This window comes from Sus scrofa, chromosome 5 (assembly GCF_054392235.1).
Source record: "Sus scrofa isolate SSC_HxYL_T2T_F1_AM1 chromosome 5, Sscrofa_HxYL_maternal_Yorkshire_Landrace_v2.0, whole genome shotgun sequence".
Classification (NCBI taxonomy): Eukaryota; Metazoa; Chordata; class Mammalia; order Artiodactyla; family Suidae; genus Sus; species Sus scrofa.
In genome coordinates, this window is record NC_139387.1 from 23,209,063 (window position 1) to 23,226,714 (window position 17,652).

A 17,652-nucleotide genomic window follows, 5' to 3' on the forward strand; every position below is an offset into this window, starting at 1 on the left:
GATGCCAGTTTGATCCCTGGCCTCGCTCAATGAGTTAGGGATCCAGTGGTGCCATGAGCTGTGGTGTAGATCGCAGACATGGCTTGGATCCCGCGTCACTGTGGCTGTGGTAGCTCTGATTCGACCCCTAGCCTGAGAACTTCCATATGCTGCAGGTGAGGACTAAAAAGCAAAAAAAAAAAAAAAAAAAAAGAAAGAAAGAAAAAAAAAGAACTTTGATAGGAGGATTACTGGTCAGGTATTTTGTATGATGCCCCACAGTTGGAAATCAACTGATGATATTAGGGATGGAGTATCAATATAAATTTTTAGAATACTTTTTTATCAGAGATTTGTCTCTTCTCTCGCCTTTGGTAATTTATCCAACCATTTATTTATATCAGTATGGGCTTTTTGTGTTTTAGAAATTTTAAATAAAAAAGAAGAAAGGCCTTGGGAGAATAGATTCCTATTTTCCGTAAATATTTTCAAAGTAGAGAAGAAACTTGTACATACTTCGGAATGAACAATTGTAAATATCAAAATTAAAAGTACTTTTGAGAAAGTAGGTGATGTTTAATAAACATAGATAATGCTGTGAAAGCACAAAACTTTATTTTCATAATTACAGAGCTAGGAAATAGTAAAAAGACTATCAGTGAAAAGAGATAATTTTAATTATTTGGTCCAAGATCTCTGCATGACTGTTACCTGTTTGTCCACCTTTCTCCCTCTACTCTTTCATTTTCCCCCCACACAATACCTGGATTTAATCTTCAGTAGTCAGGTTAGGCTAAGCAACCAGACATTCCTTAGAATGTCTTCCCCAGGAGTACCTGTCGTGGCTCAGCAGAAACAAATCTGACTAGCCTCCATGAGGACGCAGGTTTAATTCCTGGCCTTGCTCAGCGGGTTAAGGATCCCATGTTGCTGTGAGCTATGGTGTAATTTGCAGACATGGCTCAGATCTGGCATTGCTGTGGCTGTGTTGTAGGCTGGTGGCTGCAGCTCTGATTCGATGTCTAGCCTGGGAATCTCCATATGCTGTGGGTGTGGCCCTAAAAAGACAAAAAAAAAAAAAAAAGAAGAAGAAGAAGAACGTTCTCCCCAAATTATGAACTTTTTTGATGTTTTGATCAATCCTCCTGATCTCCTTAAATCAAGGAATAATGTAAGTCTGGATATTGGAGAACTTATCTAACCAAAACCTACTTACCCTACCCTTAAATTCAGGGCTTGTTCTCCTTGGGTCTGTACCTAAGCAACATCAATGGCAATGCCAGTAGAAGACTCCAGCACTTAGAAGCCTTGTTCTTTCTCTTCTGTAATCATATATTTCAGGATGCAGTACAACCAAATAAGTTTTGGAAAGGCCAGTAGAAATATTTTTGGTAGATAAGTTGGCTTAAAAGAAAGACTATAACGGAGTTCCCCTCGTGGCTCAGTGGTTAATGAATCTGACTAGGAACCATGAGGTTGTGGGTTCGATCCCTGCCCTTGCTCAGTGGGTTAAGGATCTGGTGTTGCCATGAGCTGTGGTGTGGGTTGCAGATGTGGCTCGGATCCCGCGTTGCTGTGGCTCTGACATAGGCTAGCAGCTACAGCTCCAATTTGACCCCTAGCCTGGGAACCTCCATATGCTGTGGGTTCGGCCCTAGAAAAGGCAAAAAAAAAAAAAAAAAGAAAGAAAGAAAGAATATAACTATCTTCATTAATTTTGAATTTTCCCCATTGATATCGTCTACTCATTCCTGAAAAATGAACATTTTGAAATGAGAAAGAGAGCTCTGGAGTGTGCATTTTTCTTTTAGGTCATGTTTTAAGCTTTGGTAAAGAGTATTTAATTACTCCTATACATCTGGACACTAGATACTTAAGTCTTCCCAAGGAGTGAGAAATGCTCTTTGGGCAATTATAGCCCCCATGATGAGAAGGCCATATGACCAGAAATACAACTTCATTTATCTACGTTTCCTTTCTATGATATTGAGTATTTCAGAAATCTAGTTGCTGGAACGCATTTATGGAAGATACCATTCCTAATAAAATAACCTTGAAAGAAGGAGAGGTCAATGGCTTGATTTTGGCTTTTGGATTATGAGAGAAGAATGTTCCTGGGGGAGGATTAGCCTGAATAGGAAGAAATTCTTTTTATTTTGCGAGTTCAAGAATGTTGCTCTTGGGTCCTTCAGATTTAAATTTAACTTAGTCTCAAAACTCACCAAGAGTCTCTTACTTCTTTGTGAGAAATACCATCCTTTTTACTGTGCCTTTGAAGGCGTCTTTCACTTGTTTATTTCAAAGTGTATAAATGAACGGATTAAGCAAAGGGGCAACTGAAGTGGTGAGAACAGACACCCCTTTGTTAATCACCACTCCTTCCTTTGCCAAAGGTTTGATGTAGATGAAGATGCAGCTGCCATAGGTGATGGAAACCACAATCATGTGGGAGGAGCAGGTGGAAAAGGCCTTTTCCTTTGCTGGGCAGCGGGGAATCTTAGAATGGTCTTGATGATGCATGTGTAGGAGAGGACCACACACACTAAGGTAATGAGGAGAGTCAGCACAGCGAAACTCAAGACAATTCTCTCTATGAGCACAGTGTCCGAGCAGGTTATCTGTAAAACGGGAGATGTGTCACAGCCAAAATGATCAATCTCATTGGAGTCACAGAATTCCAGCTGGAGGCCCGCGCCAAGGGGCGGGAGGATGATCAACAGGCCGGCAAACCAGCAGCAGAGAACGAGGGTAGTGCAGACTCGGTTGTTCATGAGGGTTGTGTAGTGCAGTGCAGGGGCTTACAAATGGCCACGTAGCGGTCGTAGGACATAGCGGCGAGGAGAAAAAATTCTGTGGCTCCAAAGAGGACAACAAAAAATAATTGGGTGGTGCAAGCATTATAGCTAACGGTATTATCTCCAGTTGTCATAGTATACAGGAATCTGGGAATACAGACAGTCGTGAATGAGACTTCTAAGAAAGAGAAATTTCGGAGGAAAAAATACATGGGTGTTTTAAGATGAGGATCCGAAAGTGTGAGGGTGATAATGATGAGGTTCCCAGCCACACTCAACATGTAGGTGAGAAGCAAAAATGCACAAAGCAGAACTTAGAGTTTTGGGTCCTCTGTCAATCCCAGCAGGATGATTGTGGTTATTACCGTATAATTTCTCATCACTGCCTCCTGCTAAGTCAAGGGGGATTCCACCTGAAGAAAGAAGCATCATAAGAAGCTGGTATTTGGATCTGAATGAATCATCCCAGCAAGCCAGCTCACATGCGCTTTCTTCCTTTACTTAATAATAAATTTGTTAACATAGCAGTGCTTTTGACATCTTACTAAGAGGCATTTATAGACAGTATCTATTACAGATCTTATGTCTATAAGAGAGATAGATAATTCTAGAATGGAATTAGATAATTCTCTGATTCGAAAGCATATGCACAAAGATAGAAACAAGTGTATAGTATGTCTGATATGCAGTTTTCCAACAGTATTGCCTTGATGTTGTGTGTCCTTCTGAAGAAAATGATATCACATTTGAAATTTGTTCTCTCCCATCTTCATCTTTCTTTGTTTTCCATACCATACCATACCAAAATGCTCCACTTTCAAAACCAAGAAGGATCTGTTCATTAGTATTTTTGGGGTGTTTTAAATTAGAGCATTTTTTAGAGCAATATCATGTTCGTAGCAAAGTAGAAGGTAAAGTACAGAAATGTCCCACATTCCTCCTGCTTCCACATACGCATATTTTCCCCATTATCAACATCTCCCACCAGAGTGGCTCATGTTACAACTGATGAACCTACAGGGACACATCACAATCACCCCAAGTCCTTTAGTCTAGCTATGGCTCAGTCTTGGTGTTGTATGTCCACGGGTTTGGACAAACGTATGATGAGCATTTTATGTTGATCATCTCATGTGATTACACCAACCTTTAATAGCAGGACATTCACTTTAAAATGTTAGTTCTTCTCTTTGCCCTTCAAAGAATCTCTAAAGAGGGAGAAAAAATGTGCATCTTTGCTCAGTCACCCTATATTTAGGCAAACGAAAGTATTTCTATGCCAGTTTGGGGACAGCTTAAGCAGAGGGTTTCCTAAAGTGGAATACAGAAAACATTTCTGGAATGTGACTATCAAGCAGACCGAACCCTGCTGTGGTGCTCTGGGTCATGGGCAGAGCTGAGAGGGGATGGCCTGAGGCAGCTGCTTTCTTTGCCAGCCTGACCAACCTGTGCTTTTTACAGCCGGCAGCCCTCAGAGTCTGTCTCAGGTCCAGCTTGGTGACCACCCGATTGAACAATTTCTGCTGCTCACCTTCCCCAAATCACCTCTCCCCCCTAAGTTACCAACCTGCTCCCTTGTGTTCTCTGAGTTTAGACATATGTAACTTGACCAAGTGCCAGCTAGAGACAAAGGGACCCATATGAGCCAATCTTTGTAAACAAAGTACCCTGTCTTTCTCATTGACCTGTATGACGGTCCATTTCAGCCCCTCCCAGGAGTTTTAAGCTGCCTTGTACTCTAATTTATATTATTTCAGGAATCCCATTAGAGGCTCAGGAAATTCCCCTCTCCTTCATGTCAACATTTACCTGCACGGGAGATTCATATTTCAAGCAACTTACTCTCAGGTCTCCATCCTGTAAAAGAAAACGAGTAAATGTGTTCTTACCGGGGATATCAGTTTTTAATAATAATGTAAAATACTGACCTGTAATAGGTACTAGAGTTTTATTAGGGAGGTTTATTATTATTAAAGGAGCAAATTTAGGAATAATGCAAAAGTCTGCAGGGAAACCCTACACACTTCTACATAAGAGGAAAAACTGATTTCTTATGTGTGATTTCTCCAACTGACCCAATGTGTGCATTCTGAGTAGAGAATAAAAAATACCCGAGGTTCCTCTTATTTCCTATTGTCCAATGAAACAACCTACATTTATTCATTCAAATAATTCATGAAGCTTGTTAAATTAAACAGTGCTTCTGGCATTGCAGTCAAGCCTGTGGTAACAGATCCTTTGACTATATGACTGCCTTTTTTTGGTGTTTACCCCCAGTCATACCAATATTCTACATTGTGTTGGGAAGATTTCCCTGGGAGAATGAGAATACTTCTTTTTTTTTTTTTTTTCCCACTGTACAGCAAGGGGATCAAGTTATCCTTACATGTATACATTGCAATTACAGTTTTTCCCCCACCCTTTCTTCTGTTGCAACATGAGTATCTAGACAAAGTTCTCAATGCTATTCAGCAGGATCTCCTTGTAAATCTATTCTAGGCTGTGTCTGATAAGCCCAAGCTCCCGATCCCTCCCACTCCCTCCCCCTCCCATCAGGCAACCACAAGTCTCTTCTCCAAGTCCATGATTTTCTCTTCTGAGGAGATGTTCATTTGTGCTGGATATTAGATTCCAGTTATAAGTGATATCATATGGTATAGAGTACTTCTTTTTAATTTGGATCAAGTTGGTAACTATTTCATTGAATACATGATGAATTTTACTACCTTCCTCCTATAATTAATGTTTTTCAATTAACATTAACATGGAGGGTTTGAAGACAACCTGTGCAAAACTGCCTACTCTCACTGTCACTGTGGGACCTAGAAGAGTGATTGAGATTTGGGTTTTTCCTTCATCAACTCCCTATTTAGTGAATTAAAACAATATATTTGAGACACTTTGAACTTACATTTGGAACAAAGCTCAGTCAGTCTTCATTCAGGACAGAGATTCGAGAAGCAAATCTGTGCCCCCCATCCCCCCAACTTCCACCAAACAGTGGCCAAAAGGACTTAAGTAACAGGTAATAAGATGAAGTAACTTATAACACTGATATTATTCGATTTCTGTGATGCTAGAGTGTATTATTGGGTCGTGGTGTCTTTTCCGTCACCTCTTTTTCTTCCGTCTCTTTAGCAGTAACAGCTCCCTAACTGACGGTTTTGTCTGTGCCTTCCAAAGGCTAAAGCGACCATGGCAGGAAAATTCTAATTTCATGTCCCTTCAGAATAACAACATATCAGAAATGAGTGTGGTTTACCTTTCTGCATAATTATAATAAATGGAAATTCACATTTTAAGACTGACTGAACTCACTCTCTGCCTATAGTTAGAGAATATGGAAAAAGCCGTCATGACAAATTACACACTTACTTTTCTGATAGCTTTTTATCAGAGGCTTTTGAGGGAAGCACAGTCTGAGGAGCACTGTGTTGGAAAGGAGGTTCATGTCCACTTCTGCTTCCACTTTCACAGTCCACCTGCCCCAGCTCCCAGTCTCACCCTCCGTACAAGCCCATGTGAACACACACACACACACACCCCTCTCTCACAGGAAAGTTTGACAAATGACAGAATTCTCCTGGATTTTCAAGGCCTCTGGTGTAATGAGCCCTGTCTCCGTTTTCTCTTCCTTCACCAAGCCGAAAACTACACCTGACACTACAATTCCTAGTTTTTCTGCTAACTCAAGGGGAAAAAAAAAGATGGTGCAGAGATAAGGAAGCTTTCTCTTGAGTTTTGAGGGCCTAGCTGATCTTCCTGGGCCGGGAGGCAGGCCTCCCTGCAAATTCTGTAATTGCAACATTTCTTTTATAGGTTTAGTCTGCTAGGAGTGTGCAGGGAACCTCTGAGTTCACAACAAAATAGTCCTTAGTGACCCGGTTGCAAAAGGTACTAATGAATTGGCAGCAGTCTAATAAACAATGTAAAAGACAGGTAGCAATGGGAACAGTGTCCTCAGAGACGCTGCAGGTGGTCTGATATCTGAATGCCATTTTGATTTCTTTGTGGAATCTTTATGTGTTTCCTAGAATCAGACAGTTTGGGCATTTTCTATATGTTATTTACTTTTGACGTAAATATCAGATAAAATGAAAAATAAAAACCCCTCCCTCGTTTCACAGATGAGGAAACTAAGGATCAGAGAAGTGAATGGTCAAGATGCCCCATGGGGTGTGGCAGGTTTTGTTCAAAAGTTTATCTGAATTCAAAGATCCTGCTTCTTCCTCCGTACTACCCTAGACAGCTGTTGCAACATTTAAGAGCCTCCATAGCATTTAAATTTCAAACTTGATGTTCTAGTGCTAACCCACCTCTATTTTCACCCTTTCTCCTTCTACTTATGACTTTCCAGGTAGGCAAAGAAACTACTCCTGGTATTTGAATTAATGCAAAGTTTGTCCTCCCACGTACTGGATAAAACCTGCCTGGTTCCAGGATCTGTTTCTTGTTTTGCTGTGCCTTATTCCCGACCCATGAATATGAATAAAGCTTTTCCTTTGACTATCTCTGCTGTCATTTCTGAACGTCCTTGCTCTTGCTGCTCATGTTGATCCTGGTGTCAAATGATGGAGCAGAGGTAGGAACGGCCTGTAGTGGAGCAGGTGTCTCTGCTGTCCCCCTCCTCAGGCTGCTCATTACTTTACAGGGGTTTCTCACACGGAATAGACACGTCCCATCACACCTCTCTGTGATCCTTCTATTGGCCCTACTTGGCCTGCATGTGCCCTACACTGAATGAAGTAGAAATTCCAGAACTTTCTCCATATGCTGTTGAGGAAAGCATCCAAAGTCTCTACTGGAGAAGATTTATTATGCAAGACTTGCTTGTCTACTCTTTAACAAAAGTCCAGGAAATTCCAAGGGATAATCCATTCAACAGCCTTTGAGAAATACATTGTTAACCAGGAGACTTGGCTTCCTGAGGTGCTCTGTAGTGACTATTCTTAAAGTCCAGGAATGACAATGGGAAACAATGGTTTTGAAAAGAGCTCCTTAAATTCAGTGGGATGAGGGGACTCTGGAGAGTAGGGGCCAGGTGGTGGCAGCACTTAAACTCGAGAGATAAGTGTGGTTGCCATGGTGTCCAATAGGGCTGAAGATTTGATCTGTAGTGATGTCTGGTATTGGCTAAATTATCATGCTGCCCCTAGGACTAAAATAGATGGGCAGTCACAATGGGGAAAGAATAGTCTCTTCAATAAATGGTGGGATAAATTGGATATCTACATGCAAAAGAATGAAACTGGACCCTTATTTTACACCATATATAAAAATCAACTCAAAATTAATTTAAGACTTAAATCTTAAGACCTGAATATATAAAACTCCCAGAATAAAATGTAGTGAAAAACTCCTTGACATTGGCTTTGGAAATAATTATGTTTGGATATGACACCAAAAGCTCAAGCAACAAAAGCAAAGTTAAACAAGTGAGACTAAACAGACTAAAAAGATTCTTCACAGCTAAGGAAACAATCAATAAAATGACAACGCAGTCTATGGAATGGGAGAAAATAATTGCAAACTATATATCAGATATCCAATATATATAAAGATTTCTTAAAATTCAATAACAAACCCCTCCACAACCTGATTTAAATGAAGGCTAAAGGATCTGAATAGACATTTTCCCAGAGAAAACATTAAAAAGGCCATCAGGGAGTTTCCATTGTGTTGCAGCAGAAATGAATCTGACTAGGAACCATGAGGTTATGGGTTTGATTCCTGGCCTCGCTCAGTGGGTTAAGGATCTGGCATTGCCATGAGCTATGGTGTAGGTTGCAGATGTGGCTCGGATCTGGTGTTGCTGTGGCTGTGGTGTAGGCTGGAGGCTACAGCTCCGATTCGACCCCTAGCCTGGGAACCTCCATATGCCACAGGTGCAGCCATAAAAAGACAAAAAGCCCCTCCCCCCAAAAAGGCCATCGGGTACATAAAAAGATGTGGAATATCAATAATATTCACAGAAATGCATATGGAAACCCCAATGAGATACAGCCACACACCTGCTGCAATAAAAATATTGCAGTTGTTGATAACAAGTGTTCATAAGTATGTGGAGAAAAGGGAACCCTGGGACTCTCTGTTGGTGGAGTTTCCTCTAAAAACTAAAAATAGTACTCTCATATGATATAGCAGTATTTCTTCTGGGTATATACTCTAAGGCAACAAAAATCACTATTTCAAAGAGATATCTGCCCTTCCATGTTTATTGCAGCCTTAGTAAATAAACCAAGCATGAGTAAACAGCCAAGATTACCAGTTGAGTCATAGATGGATAAATGGGTAAAGAAGAGGAAGTATATACAAAGGAATATCATTCAGCCAAAAAAATAAGAAAATTCTACCATTTTTGACAACACAACTAGATTTTAAGGACAGTATAAGTAAAATAAGCCAGACAGAGAAAGACAGAATCTAAAAAAATGCATAGGAACAGAGACCAGATTTGAAGTTGCCAGTGGCTGGGGGAAATGGGTGAAGCTGGTCAAAGACACAAATTTCTGGTTATAAGATAAATAAGTCCTGAGGTTGAAATGTAAAGCATGATGATTATAGTTAATGATACTCTATTGTACTTAATGAAAGTTACCAAGAGACTAGATCTTAAAAAATTCTCACACAGGAAAAAAATTGTACAGCCATTACAGAAAACAGAGGTAACTGGTGTTAACTAAACTTATGATAATCACTTTGTAATATACACACATGTAAAATCTTTATGGAGTACACCTTAAGCTTATACAATGTTATTTGTCAATTATATCTAATAAGATTGGAAAAAATAAAGGTCTATAATGCCAAAAATAAAAAAAACAAACAAAAAATGTTTCCATTTAATAATAAATTAGTTCCATCTTAGTCTGTAGCAAGGTGGTTTGTATTAAAAAAAAGAGAAACAAATTACATCTACCCATTATCCTGTTTTTGAAACAGTGGATGCTAGGAAAGAATCCCAAGATAAATAATTTTTGACCTGGAAGAACTTAAAGAAATGAATGGAAAAGGACAGCTCTTTTTTTTTTTTTTGTTACTGCATTTTTGTGTTTCAGATGTAAGGAAGATGAGGTACTATTTGGACCTTCTGGAAATTTATATTCATGCTCACTTATAGACGTGAACAACAATGGAAGTTCTATTTTTTAAGTTTTATTGAAGTAAAGTTGATTTACAATGTTGTGATAATTTCTGCTGAAAAAGAAGTGACTCAATTATACATGTACCCACCGCCATTATTTTTCAGAAAGGTCTATTTGAATTAAGGCTACAGTGCTTTCTTCAGTCCATGGTTCTCAGAGTAATAGAAAAGAAACTTTGGTGGCAAGTTAGGCTCTAAATTCAGGACTGTACCCTTGATTTGAATTAGAACACAGTAAAAGATGAAATGTTTATATGTGTAAATTTAAAATTTATACAATCATTGCCTAATTCTTTGAAAGAAAAGCCATCTTTTTTATTGAGTCCCTGAAGGCTTGTTTGACTTGCTTATTCCGTAGTGTATAAATGAAAGGGTTCATCAGAGGAATAACCGAAGTGTTGAGCAGGGACACCGCCTTATTAATGGCCACTCCTTCCTTTGCCGGCTTGATATAGATAAAGATGCAACTTCCATAGGTGATGGAGACCACAATGATGTGGGAAGAACAGGTGGAGAAAGCCTTTTTTCTCTGCTGGGCTGAAGGGAGCCTTAAAATGGACTTGATGATGTAGGTGTAGGACACAATCACACAGACGAGTGTGACCAGGAGGGTCAGCACAGCCATGATTAAAACAAGTTGTTCTACAAACTGAGTGTCTGAGCACACGATCTTTAGAAGAGGAGATGCATCACAGCCAAAATGGTCAAGGAGATTGGAGTCACAGAAATCTAGCTGAACTCCTAGGCTGAGAGGTGGGAGTACGACAATTAACCCAATCAGCCAACAGCCAAGGACAAGAACGGTGCATATCCTTCCATTCATGATGGCGGTGTAGTGCAGGGGCTTGCAGATGGCCACGTAGCGGTCATAGGACATGGCGGTTAGGAGAAAAAATTCTGTTGCCCCGATAAGGATGACAAAAAATAACTGAATGACACAGGCATTATAGGTCACGCTTTTGTCCCCAGTTGTCATGCTGTACAGGAATCGAGGAACACAGACAGTTGTGAATAATATCTCTAGGATGGAGAAATTCCGAAGGAAAAAGTACATGGGTGTTTTAAGGTGAGAGTCCACCAGAGTGAGGAGGATGATGACCAGATTTCCAACAACAGTGAAAATGTAGGTCAGAAACAGGAATACCGAAAGAAACACCTGGAGTCGTGGGTCATCTGTTAATCCTAGTAGGATGAAGGAAGTGATAGCAGAATGATTTTTCATCACAGTCGTCAGATACATAAGAAGTCTGTATTAATAAATCATAAACGTTGAATCTGAGGAATAAAATATAAAAATAATATCTCAATAAGCTATGTATAGAAAAGTAGCCAAAGAAGCCTGTAGAAGCAGATTTTAGAGCTTTTACTTGATCATCAATGATCACGGTGTAAGTGAGCACATCGTGCTTCATTTCCCTGGACTCTGTTTTCCCTTCCTTGCTCTTCAGACTGTAGTTTATTAAAAATACTCATCTGAAATTTCATGTCTGCTCCCACAAATTTAAATGTAGATCTCATAGTCCCCGGAGATTTGGCAGCCATCCTGGTGTCTCCGGTCCTCAGTGTAGAGTAGGAGATCCACAAATGACCATTAATAGAAAAAAATGGATAAAAATTTGTTTTATCCATTTGCCATTAAAGCCTGTCAATGTATCATTCTCATACCTTAGGGTCATAAAATACCACCAATGGCTTATTCACACTATTTTCTGTGCTTTGCAACACGTGTCCCCTTCAAATAATTTCTTAATCCCTCAACATCCTAGAGAAGCTTTTATTGTTTGGGTGACTTGGGAGCAGTATCACGAGTTATCATGAAATTTCCTGAGTCCCATCCTCCTCCAGGACTTCTTCTTTGCACTCCTTTCATGATAGATTACATGCTGAAATAATAGCATATTCATGTTTTTCTTGTGACGTTTGTGTTTCTCTTGCGAATCAGTTTGACCAGCCTCTGTTTTTTGTCCTTTCTTGAATTCCTGTTTCAACGTTCATCCATTGTCTAAGGTCCCACCCGTCCTAAGCTTTCCCAGAACCCTAACAAATTGAATGTTTTGATCGTTTTCCCCAGGGAACAGAGTCCTGCCCTTAGGCTTTGCACAATCCTTACAGAACCTCCTATTTCAGCTCCCAAATGCCTTTTGAGGCTGCTTTCCAGCTCCCTAATAACATAAAATCTATATCCTCCAAGATGTAGAAGAGGGAGGATATTTCTTGGGGAAAGCGCTGCTTTCTTTGCCATGATTTCTTTCACTGAAGACCCACCTTACCATTGGGAATGGCTGTAATCACTGCTACCTTGTCAATGCTTGAGGACATCTCTTTGTTCTCAGCAGCCTGGCCCAAGAAGAGACTCACATTCTGTGCTTATTCCCCCAAAGAACGGGTGTTGTCAGGCATTAACATTAACAAGGACTAAATATGACACAGAGAATAAATAAAACTTGCTCTTAAGTGTGACTATTCTTAAAAGCTGAAAACCCACAATCCATCCTTAGGCGCTTCCCTACAAGGTTGCCTCCCTGTGTTGCTTCCTTTGAGGATCAAGGCAAATGGCCATCATTTTTTCATCACCTTCCAGGAAGCCCTTGAGCAGTTTTTCATTTCTCACATTTCTCATCTATTCACTCACTCTCTCAGGGATGAGGGTATATTGAACTTCTAAGAAATATCAGCACTGGAATTTAAGCCAGTCCAAATTGGATCCAAAGATTCCATGTTTCCAGGAAAGTTGTCATTTTAGGATGTGGGGCAACTGCTCATCCTTTGTCAATTCTCATAGTCACAAATTAATTAAAATGTTAACTTTTCAAATGTTTCCTAGCTGCGAATGGTACCTCCAGGGCATCTGGGTTACTTCAGTAAGTGACTAGAATGGTATTTCCTTAGGAGATAAATTCCTTTGCAATGTGAACGTTTTTTATGTGATGTTTAAGATATTCCCCACGAAGTACCTTGTGTGCTGTTTCCCTCCTGGCCCGGGAAAGGTATCCTGTCTTGTCTGTTAGGTTGGTTGCCAGAATGTGATAGGACACCTTCCTAGGAAAAGTCTGCTGACCTTCGCTTACAGCATAAAGGGTTTGCCTACGTGTTGACAACATTTAAATAAGGTGTGCCTGTGCCAGGATTGCTCTCTGAGGCTGATGTGATGGTTTCCTGAGAGCCACACATCTTCCCACTTAGTGCCTCCAAAGTTGTCCTCAGCTCCTTCTTTCTACCCGTGGACCCCAATGCTCATGCTGCCCAATACACTGACTCCCACTTAACATTGCGGGGTGGTACACCGCTGCATACCATAAAAATATATAACCTTGTGCCTCAGTTCAGAGGACATGGTGGAATGAGATTCGCAATTGAACTTCACATTACTGTTTGAATGACTGCTTTAAGAGGAAAATCATAATAGAAAGAAATTATATTTAATTCTGTAGTTTTAGGCTATGACTGTTTCACTTCCTGCTATCAAGGAGTCATTTTAAATTATGGAGAATTGTTATTTATTATTTTTGTCTTTTGAGATAATAACATTACCTTAATCCCTCACAATAAAATAAAAATATGTATGTATTCTCTACATTCACCTAGAACTGAGACAAATATAAGAAAGAAAGCAAGATTTCCTAGAATCACCTTGTACAGAGTTCATCATTTTTCATATCTTGTTGAATTTATTTACAATCTGTTTGTACATATATTAGTTATGTACAAAGGCAGTTATATATAGTTTGTGAAATTAATTTCATATGTAAATAACATTTGATATTTTCCTCACTTAACCTCACCTTTATTCATGCAATTATTTTTATAGTACTTAGAATGTATTTCCTCATGTCATTAAATATTCTTTAAAAACACAACTTTGCTTATTATATCCAAACATATAAAGGAGAAAACAATAAAGTTAGTAGTTTTAATATTGATAATTAAAATTTCTTCCACTTGTTATAAAATAATCTTTTAGTGGGCATTCTTATATATAAAACTTTTTTTTTTAACTCATCAGATTTCACATTTAAGAACTGGTCAAAAAGAAACATTGAATAAAGGGCTCCCCATATTTACTGCTAAGCCAGTCCTTTAGGAAATTTGTCCTCATGTATAGTTCCACTATTTGTAAGTGAGAATCTCTATTTTCTGAAGCCTTAAGGATTTGAGCATTACTGCTTTGGATTTTTTTTTTTTTTTTGTCTTTTTACCTTTTCTAGGGCTGCTCCTGCGGCATATGGAGATTCCCAGGCTTGGGGCCAAATTGGAGCTGTAGCCACCGGCCTACACCAAAGCCACAGCAATGCGGGATCCGAGCTGCGTCTGCAACCTACACCACAGTTCATGGCAATGCCGGATCCTTAACCCACTGAGCGAGGCCAGGGATCGAACCCACAACCTCATGATTCCTAGTCGGATTCGTTAACCACTGCACCACGATGGGAATTCCTGGATATTATTTTTAATACTTTTACTAACAAGATAATCCTGATTTTTTTTTTAATGGGTATTCTTCTTGTGAAGTTTGCAACTTTATTCTAATTCGTAGTCATTTCACTTCAGAAACACCATTATATTTATCTGACCTTATGATGTTTTCAATTAATAACAAATGTACTTATTTTACATTCCTTTTTTTTTTGTTGTTGTTGGCGCTTGCTTCATTTGGAAGTTCCCGGGCCACAGCAATAACCAGAGCTACAGCAGTGACAATGCTGGATCCTTAACCCACTGAGCCACCAGAGAACTCCTTTTACTTTACTTTTTTTGTTCGTTTTTATATATTTACCTATGTGAGTTATTTGAGTGCACTAGTAAAAGAACAATTAACATCAGAGGCTCTAAAATCCTAGAATGTAGTCTGACCTAATTAATGTAACTTTAATTATTATGGATTTGGACAGGACTGAGGCAGCCCAAGGGATGCACTGGAAATGTTTAAGGATAAGTTAAATAACCATTTAGCAGAGTGATGGAAAAGGGTGGTTGCCCCTTTGAGGCTGTTTCTAACCTCATGTTGTAAGGGTCTATGAAAACATGAGGAATGTTTTTTGAGATTCTTTTTTGGCCCCTCTCCTTATGCCATGGCAGTGCCAACACTGCTGTGTACATAGCTGGTCTTATCCTTAAGTCTAATCTCTTCCAAGATCACAGCTCAAGAGTCATGTTCAGATTGATTATCATGTTATATAGAACAAAGTGGCAGCTCGAAGATTGCTTTTCAAATCCTCTCTGAACACAAAGGTACTTCTTATACTCACATTTTCCAGCAGAAAGTTTTAAACTCACTGCCTTTCCCCAAGAGCTGCTTTTACACAATTTCCATGGTTCCAGTTTTCGAACTTTTAGGCACATAAATGACAAACATTTCATACTTACTTTCTGATGGTTCCCCATGACTTTTCAGGAAATTTAACCCAAAGTTCCTTCATGAGTCTGAGAAATACTGGGTGCTAGTGACTGTAATTTTGAGCTAACTTTGCCCCACTTTTAAGCCCTGCATACTCTTCCAGGTAAGAGTGTCTGCAAATGCAAGGTAATGGGCAGTGAGCTACCAAACATCACCACATCGCAAATGGAATCTGATGAGAGTGCCTGTCTCTCATGAAACTATTATTAATACTTCTCTAAATTCTGTGATTGAAAGAATGGAAAACAATGGTAAATAAATGCTAGCAACTCTCCCTGGCTGTGAAGTGAAGATGGGCTGAGCCTTTTTTGTAAAGAGATGGATTACTCTATACATTCTCATTAATAGAAATGGTAGGTGTTTTCTTGGTTTGATCTGCTTAAGTGCATAGGGATCAATTAAGGGAACAAACAAAAATGTCCTTGGTGACCCTATTCAAACCACCAATGAACCTATAGTAAAATTACCTTTGGTAGAAAAAAAAAGAAAAAAATTAACACCTGTATGGCAGTGTCCACAGAGATGAGAAATGAAATCATAATAGCATCAGTTGCAGGGCAAAAAGAAAGTCAGATGATAAAATGACAATCAGATTTTCATAGTGTTCTTTTTACATGATTAAATGCTGGGGGTCAGCCAACGAATTTTGTTATAAGACACCCTTAAGTGATCTACTCAAGTCAGTCCTCCAGATATCTGCTTATTAATTTTTTTTTAAGGGCTGCATCTGTGTCACATGGAAGTTCCCAGGCTAGGGGTCCATATGGAAGTTCCCAGCTTCCAGCCCACACCACAGCCACAGCAACACCAGATCTGAGCTACTTATGTGACCTATGCTACAGCTCACTGCAATGCCTGATCCCCAACCACTGAGCAGAACCAGGGATCCAACCCATGTCCTCATGGATACCAGTCAGGCACATTTCTTCTGAGCCACAATGGGAACTCCTGTGTTTTTTTTGTTTTTGTTTTTGTTAAACTGTCTTATTTCAGTGATTAGGAGTGTTAATATTTAATTATTTCATTCTACTGATCATGTAATACAATTCATCCATTGGTCCTATTTTAAGGTAGAACTGATTAATATCTACATATTCATTGTTCACTGTAATTTCATGTTCAAAACATGCTGGGACCATGTTCAGTCCACAGGTGTCATTCTGATTATCAAGAATGCAGGATCTGGGTGTATTAGGTTTATACATATACACTGTTTAATCATAAATCCAGAGATGGCACCCATCTTTCCCTGGTGCTCAGCAGGGCCAGCTTTTCATGAAGCTCGTTAGCTGAGAACTCAGATGTCTGAGCTGCAGTCATAGAATCCACATGTGAATGTCACTGCCTGGAGCCTCCTCCCCATCCAAGGTGAACAGTAAAAATTCCATAGGTCCTGATAGCATCACAGCCATCATACCTACTGTGGAAATAGCTTCAGATCTTTTATAAATGTGGGTCAGCTATTGACAGAGAAGGGTGGGTGCTTCCAAAGCAGCAATAGGGGAGATTTTCCTGGGCAGAGGGAAATATGGGCTGAAGTAGGAAAGGAGAGGGCAGGGGTGTCAGGGATTCAGAGAAAGACAGGCTTGGAGAAACAGAGGCAGGGGCACATTTACATGGGTGTCTTTGTGCACTTCCTGTCCTAGTCGCTCCATCTGTTTTTCTATACTATTATCAGTATAGTTCTCCTCTTTTTCAAGGGAGTGGCTTTGTTTGTTTGCTTTTATTCTTGGGCCTCTGTATTTCCATATAAATTTTAGAATCAGATTGTCAAATTACATAAAAATAATCTGCAAGGATTTTGGTGGAGTTTGTTTTATATCAAAGGATTGATTTGAAAACAATTTACATTTTAGAGTATTGATCTTCCAATCCATTAACATGGCATCCCCACGCATTTAATTTCTTTTAATATTTCATAGGATTTTCTTTGAGGTGCGTATGGGTCCATGTCTGGCTGTGGGCTGTGGTGATCTGGCCACCGTCAGAGATAACTGCCCCTTCCCTGCTCAGATGTTGCTTTGGGTCTGGGCCACCTGTGTCTCCCGGCTGAGTTCTCTGCTCCACCGTGGCAGCCCTCACTCCCCCGTGGAGCTGCATTGTGAAGCAAGGGGGGCTGGAGAGTTCACTGGGCTCACATCCTCAATGTGTTCTCAATCACCCTCCCCACCCTGCCTTGGGAGCATGCAAGCATCTTGTAGTCCTCACAAGCAGAGTCTAAGCTTCCCAGAGCCTCTTGTTAGTCCCACGTGTCCTCCTAGATAGGCAAGGGCTTGTCTTCCCTGTCAGACCCCAGGGCTGGGGCACCCAATATGTGGCTCACACTGCCCACTCCCAGG

The 17,652-nt window shown here is 39.9% G+C and overlaps 2 protein-coding genes and 1 pseudogene across 3 annotated transcripts in view; 1 reads left to right on the top strand and 2 right to left on the bottom strand.

Annotated features, from left to right (window-relative positions):
• LOC146403204 (uncharacterized) overlaps nt 1-17,652 on the top strand; it is a 732,844-nt gene that overhangs the window by 578,929 nt on the left and 136,263 nt on the right. The gene's annotated exons all lie outside the window — the stretch shown is intronic.
• On the bottom strand, nt 2,212-3,187 carry LOC100525397 (olfactory receptor 6C2-like; annotated as a pseudogene).
• LOC100519484 (olfactory receptor 6C2-like) lies at nt 9,423-14,151 on the bottom strand. 2 transcript variants are annotated; one of them, XM_084955861.1, is made up of 2 exons: nt 10,368-11,140; nt 10,266-10,323 (listed from the first exon to the last, which is right to left on the bottom strand). In XM_084955861.1, exons 1-2 carry the CDS (start codon nt 11,138-11,140, stop codon nt 10,266-10,268), a joined length of 831 nt encoding a protein of 276 aa, XP_084811987.1. The 2 variants fall into 2 exon arrangements, with proteins under 2 accessions (XP_020937936.2, XP_084811987.1); XM_021082277.2 differs by having other exon boundaries at nt 9,423-14,151.